The 7,128-nt window shown below is 37.1% G+C and overlaps 1 protein-coding gene across 3 annotated transcripts in view; it reads left to right on the top strand.

Moving 5' to 3' along the window:
* The first annotated feature begins 319 nt into the window (after positions 1-319).
* The window catches only part of LOC134541146 (N-acetyltransferase 9-like protein), a 21,706-nt gene continuing 14,897 nt past the window's right edge, over positions 320-7,128 (top strand). Inside the window, exons 1-2 of one of the 3 annotated variants that reach the window (XM_063384368.1) lie at positions 320-527; positions 3,456-3,565. In XM_063384368.1, the coding sequence (XP_063240438.1) occupies positions 451-527; positions 3,456-3,565 (187 nt within the window). In that variant the 5' untranslated portion in view covers positions 320-450. The remainder of the gene's footprint in view (positions 528-3,455; positions 3,566-7,128) is intronic. The other 2 variants (XM_063384360.1, XM_063384377.1) reach the window with 2 other exon arrangements.

Here is a 7,128-nt window from a genome sequence, read left to right as displayed (position 1 = left end):
GTGGAATGAGCTTTAAGAGAAGGTATTTAAAGCGAGAGATGCGAAGGACAGATGTGGATAAAGCTAAAAGGAATTGGAGTCAAGTAGGGTTATAGATCAAAATATTAATAAATCGAATTCAAATATAGAAAACTGTCTAATTAATCTAATAACTTATATTCGTTAAAGAATGAAAAATGCTAATTCTCTTTAAGAAACAATCTTCTTTCGATTGTGCATGTACATACCTTTTATTTTCCTTTTTTTTTTTTTTTTTTTTTTCATATTGTGAACCCATTATGGATGATGTATGGCTGAAACGACTGTCTGTTCAGTTGGCAGTTCCGTATTTGAAATTCAACAGTTGTTTATTTTCACAAATTTTTCATTTGTTGATGAACTAATGTTTCAGAAGGAAAAAATTTAAACAAATAAATTAAAACTTGGTGTATTTAAAATTGCGCGGTGGAAATGAAAGAAAATTCACGGACCAACATTGTAGGCGATAAAGTTATTCTTGTACCATACCTGAAGAAACATGTCCCCAAGTAAGCATACTAACACAGCTAGGTTGTTACTGAAGGTTTTATTTTTCCAACGAAATATTAAGTGAATTGCATTTCTTGTGGCTAAAATTTTACAGCTTGTTTATACTCATAATATTTATGTAAACTTATAAAATTAGTAACTAGTTTTAATTCTTGGCGCCGATAAAATAGATTTTATTATATTTCATTTGTTACACTCAATTGGTCTTTCACCCGGTGGCAAGGAGTTCCCCCCATTTCTCACTTTCCCCGTCCTCTCTCTAAACTTCAGTTGTCTCCTCAGGTCCCTTGCAACTCTTACCCCCAGCATTTATTCCTCAATCCCATTCTACTCCCTCCCTGTCCTCCCAAGGCAAGTGTCCGCCCCTCTTTCTGTTCACCTCCACTCATTCCGGAGCTTCCACTCCTGATGTCTCCGCCCTCTACACCCACCTCTGTGCACCCTAGTTTCCAGCTGTCCTCATCTCACCTCACCCTTTATCACCTTAAGCAGACTGACTTAACCTTTTCACCCTTCTCCTGAATTGCTTCCCACCCCAACCCCTTAATCATTTCAGATGGACTATGCATTTTCCCCTTTTGCCCTTCCTTTCTCCTCCACATAACTATCACCCACCATGCTTATTTATGCTGCACCTTAAACTCCCTTACCTCAGTCACTACGTAGGGATCCCCGATTACAGCTGCATACTCCACCATTGCTCTGACCAACATGGAGTATGCCTTTTCCCTTACCCTCCTCCCTGCTCCCTGTAAGGTCCTCCCTTTACCACCTGCTGAACCTGTTTTGCCTATTCCAGGTTATTTTGCAAGTTCAACCCCTGGTGTTTACTCTTATACCTCCTTTATCTCTTGCCCCTTCCAGCTATACATTTCTCTCGTTACCTTTATCTTTCTCACAAATATAACTACCTTCGTCTTTCCAACATTCAGAGACATCCCATTTTTCCCTGCCCCTCATTCTAGCGTAATCAGATCCCCCTGCAGGTTATCATTATCAAGAAAGAGAGAGTGCCCCAACACACTCCCCTGCAACACTCCTGATGTCACTTCCCCCTTTTCAGACCTTTCCCCCTCCACCCTCATCCTCCGTCTTCTACCCAACTTAACACCCACCTTTACCAACAACTCTACCTCCTCGATTAGCCTCTTGTGTAGCACATTATTGAATGCTATTTCATAATCAATGAATATCGCTTCTATCTGCTTTCGTCCCCCCCCCTCCTTTCCCCCCAACCACCGCTTCCACCAGATCTTCCAAATCTCTACCACTGAGTGGTTTTCCCTGGTAAAACATTTGATATGTTTGATAATTGTGAATTAGATAATCCCTTTAACCTGATGGCATGATCCTGTATAATTTATCCTGTGGTTTATGATGCTTGCTCTTTTAATTTGGTACGTCGACAGATCCTGAACATAAAAAAAATATCACATTACAAACATGTTATGTCAGGTCATGAGGAATTTTATTTTTGTATTCAACTTTGATCATAATTAATTTTTACATCATAAGTTATTCTTAAGTCCAGGATCTGCCAATCTAATTAATTAAAACAGCAAGCATCATGTACCACAGGATCAATGCATTCCGGTACAGGATCATGCCATCAGGATCAAGAGATTCACTTGGATATGTGATAAGGAACTTTTACCATGGATCATAGCACTATTAGGATATTTTTCATATCTTGTAAATGTTTCAGGAAAGGTTTCAACATGATTGTAGTTTTGCATGGTCATACTTATGTCAACTGGGCTGTACTCTATTTTTCTGAGTCTGATGCAGCCCCTTGTGGATGCAACCAGCAGCAGTAGTGGATGGGGGACAACTCTCCCCTCCAGAGTTATGAAAAAATTTTTTACAAAATATCAGTGACAGTGTTATTTCGGGTGATGCAAGGCCCATAAGCCAGTGTATTATAGTCAATATTAATGTAAGTTTTTTAAAATTAATGTGTTAACATTTTTAAGATTTTTGTTTTCCTTTCCCCCCAAAGTCCTTATCCTCCCCCTGACCAGAAGCTCAGTAGTTTGGAAAGTACACTTCACCCATGCTGCTGTGTTGAAACAGCCATAAGCTAGAAGTTATCATGCAAAATTGTTTTGTATTGTCTTGTTTATGGGAAAAATATATTTAATAATAGTTTTTTTTCACAAGAGGCAAAGAGAACTAACCATGTTTGATTGCTGCCAACAAATTTTTTTTTCCTGAATTATGTTTGGGTCATATATTATCTCCATGAAAATTTTTATTCAAATCCCTTGTGTAATTTATGCATCAGTAATAATATCATCAAGAAAAATCCTGGTTTCTCAAATATCATTTCAATTGTTTACAAGACAGTATAAGGACCTCACATTAAAATTATTACTTCAAAAAATCAAGTGTGCATTTAAGTTCAAACTGAAAGAACCAACTTACATACAGTTATATATTATGATTGTTTAGGAATCAAAGGAAAGTAATTTTTACGAGGTATGTTTAATTGTGCTCTAGGGGACTACCTAAGTATGCTCTACCTAAGTATAGTTTACTAACTGTGAATAACTATTTCATCTGTTTCAACTACCATTTTTGAGCAGTCCACAAAGGAACTTTATAAATGATACATAAATAAACTGCTTCCAGCCTGCAGCCAAGTCAGCAAAGTAAAATGCAACCATCTTCCTCTGTCACTCCACCATTCCTCCTCCTTCACTCTATTCCATTCTTCTCCTGTCTCCTGCACTCTTCCCACTTCCTCCTTGGCCTTCCTTGAGGCCTTCTTCCTATGTACTTCAACTCCAGCATTTTTGTAGGCAACCTCGCATGGCCATACTCCTGCTCTAAATGACAGGCAGATAAGAATTTAAAATAAACTTACCTAGGTATCATCTTCACTGAGCCAACAGTGGTTGTAGTTTCTATGACGCTGGGTGTTAAAGATATCACGTGTGGATGGAATCTCCAGAACTCCAGAAGCTGACTGCCTCCGAGCCATTGTCATTGGAGGAGGAGTTTGGAATGCAGGAGAGCTGGGCTACCGACCAAGATAGTGAGTTTTCAGATCAGCTCCGTGTGAGCCACTTCACCACTAAATAAAATAAAAACAAAATGTCCGTCTGGCATTCTTGTACCATCAGGCATTGAATATTTTTCCTGTTACCAAATTATGCACCCACCTAAACCAAATATGTTAAAAATAATTTGTCCAACAGTACAAAATTATTTAACTCACCAACTGCTAATGTTTTTGAATTTTTAATTCAAACAAGTTTTTAGATGGTAGGTACAGTAACCCCACAATTAATTATGTTTTCATTTTGTGATATATTAGTATCATTTAAAGATATGATAATAACAAAAAAAAAATAGATTGTCTTAAAGTATTTCAAGGATAAAAAGCTTACATATCGTACTTAGAATTACAGTTACACCATTTGAACTATATATCTCAGTTTAAAAAATGTCCATTTCTTTTTAATTGCTGTTTTTCAATGGCAATTCTTGCTCCTGAACATAAAACTTAAATATATTAGATATATATTATAGGGAAGTTTTAATCTTACTAGTGTATTTATATAAGTAAACAATACTCATACTCATACATCTTGTCTATGTAAATAACCTGTGTGAATTATTCTGTCCATGCAAATGAAGTTGCAGGCACTAATTTTGAATAGGTAGTTGTAAAGCTAAATGAAAATGTTTTCAATCATTTGTTTACTTACCAGGTGTTACTGATTAGATTATAATAGTCTACGCACTAAACTAAATGGATCATTGCTGCCTATAAAAATGTTTTTTATGTTCATTGTGTTTGGGTTATGTATTATCTCCATGAAAATTTTATTCAAATCCCTAGCTTAAGTTAATCCCTAATGTAATTTAGACATTATTGTTGACCAAACAAATTTTTTCTTAATGTTCGGCTTGTTCATAACCCTACAACAATAGAGTAGCGAAAGTTCGTATTTTTCAGGTGGATTCGGGTGTTTGTTAACTTTTAATACCAGACTTTTTCAAACAGTTACACACATGTGTATTTTTTTCCTTGCCATAGAGAAGTTTACATATTGCAACTTTTTTTTATATATCACTGTGTTAAGCCTATGTTCGTCCCTGAACTTCCATACGTCGTGTGTCCTAAACCAAATATTTGTTCCTGTACTTTTGCCAGCCAATGAGCTAAGTTCAAAGTCCGAAAGCTGCCCCTTATTTATCCGTATCAATATTCTGTACAATTATTTGTGGGGTCCAGCTTCTTTATATTAAAGTTAAGTGCTTGAAGGTTGGAAAGTGGTGCCATTCTCTGAAAATAGTGGATAGTTTTGATGCAGTCTACCGCAAGTTAACAAAAAATATTAACAGATATACACAAATGTCCCTTGTTGAATATAAGTAAATTTTTTTACGGTTTTATCAAATGGTATGGAGCTACATGCCACGTCATATAAGGTAAAACACTCAGCCAGATTTGCGCAAGGCATGAAATCAGCATACAGACAACTTTCCTCACAGTGTGAGAGTAGAGCCGAGCCTCTGAGACGTAGACGACTGCGAGCTCTTAGCTTACCACTGTATGAATTTAAATATATGTTTTCCATTGCCAAACATGAGCCAACAAAAAATAATGTACTGCAGGACAGCACAAATATTTAAAATCCTACAGTTCAAGAAAGAGACACAGACCTAAATCAGATACACAGTTGTTAAAAATAGATAATGTTGCTACAGATTAAACTAGTTTCACTATCCTTCAGTCTTGCAATCTTAGCTGGGCGCACACGGAATCAGACAAGACACGACACCAAACGATGCCTCGCAACAGCTTAACACCATCTTCTTGTTGCGGCTTAACATCTTATTTTCATTATTTTTCCCCACATTTTTAAAATTAAATTTTCATTATACTCCTTCATAGATGTATTATATAAAATAGGTCTTTCCTGTACTAAACATGCTAATCTATCTGTAGGTAGCCCCATGCTGAGGAAAAATCAATTAAAATACATTACAAGTGAGTATCTACTCCAATTAAAGTAACAATGAAAATTAGTCTTTAACCAGTCAGCTTTTGTTAACAAATTTTTTTACTCGTGCATGCGTAGAACACTGCATCCATTAGACAGTCTGCTCCCGAAAAAATTGGAACACTCATTCAATGTTATGATCGCCTTGTGTCTCATCGCGATAGTTTTGTGGCACTGGGCCGCTTCTGATTTTATATAAATACATAGAGGTCAACTACTAACAGACAGACTGTTGTGTCATGTCGTTCCTTATTCTGTTATATTGTATTTACTCGGCCTTATGGGATTCATCTCTGCCTATTCAGTGGGCACACTATTCAGCACATCAGAGACTGCCTCCTACCGATTGGTGTGCTGGGAAGCGTGCTACAATCCTACGTAAACCCCTTTGTGTGATTGTTACCTGCATGCATTGTCTCGCTTGAAGAGCTTGCAGGGCTTGAAGCATCATACAATATTTTTATTTTTGTTGTCTTAATTGTTTTTTGTATCATCGTTGTTTTGAATTTGCATTATGGAATTGCTGTTGTTTCCTTTTTTCCTGTTTTTATTTGTTGGCAAAGTTTTTTTTTTTTTTTGCCATATTCAATATTTATTAGGTTTCTGTTTATTTTATTTCATAATTATATTGATGTTACAAGTGAGGAAAAGAGGTTCAGGAGGATAACCCAATTAATTAACTTTAGTTTTATTTAATAACTAACAATAACACTATTTTTTTTTTAATTACACCAATCCAAATTTCTGTCAACAATTTAATCACACTTTTGTAAATCCAATCATTACTTTTCCACCGGCGCTTGGCTTGACAGTGGCTCTCTCTACTGATCACCATCCCAGATGCTTCAGTCCCCAATGCTCCGACCTTCGCACACGAAGCCCATATCTTATTGCTATCGCTCACCAAAATCACTTGCATTCTTCACTTCACTGCCTCGTAGACAGGCCTCACTGTTATTCCTCTCTGTCCCGCTCTGGAAAGGTCTCGTAGCCTTCGAAGAGTTGTGTCATCAGAATCCCTAACTTAACACTTAATGCTCTCAGAATAATGTTGTTCTAGGTACACCACTTCACGCAGACTAGGCTCTGGAAATGTGCCGAACCTTCAGGGGAAGTAGAGAGAGGTGCCGCACTGATCTGATTACCCGTGCCAGTAGGAGACGGGCAGTTGCTACCTGCATCGCGCTCCTCTTGCAGGGCTGGTGCAATGGCTGTCTGGCCAGCTTCGTCGCTAGTCACGGCGTAACATTATTGACAAAGATTTGTCTTCTAAACATATGTTATTCCTGAATGTGCCTGATTTACTTTGGTTTTGAGTTTGTTTCTGTTATTTGTCCGATAGCTGTTTTACTGCTGTTTCTCTGCTGAATTCCTAGGTCTTTGTTACTTTTTATTTTGTTATCTGTGTTTTTTTTTTTAATTTGTATTTTTCTGTAGTTCTTTTTCTTTTTAATTGACTCATGCTATGCAATTAAAATGTGCCTTGGAAACTACGAAGATTTAAGCCCCCCCCCTTTTCCCTAGTCAGGGGTGTATCTGTGTTAGTGAAGCAGGATGATAAGTGTAACGTTTGCTGGTGCTTCTA

This window comes from Bacillus rossius, chromosome 1, assembly GCF_032445375.1.
Source record: "Bacillus rossius redtenbacheri isolate Brsri chromosome 1, Brsri_v3, whole genome shotgun sequence".
Classification (NCBI taxonomy): Eukaryota; Metazoa; Arthropoda; class Insecta; order Phasmatodea; family Bacillidae; genus Bacillus; species Bacillus rossius.
This window is presented reverse-complemented; position numbering and strand designations above follow the sequence as displayed.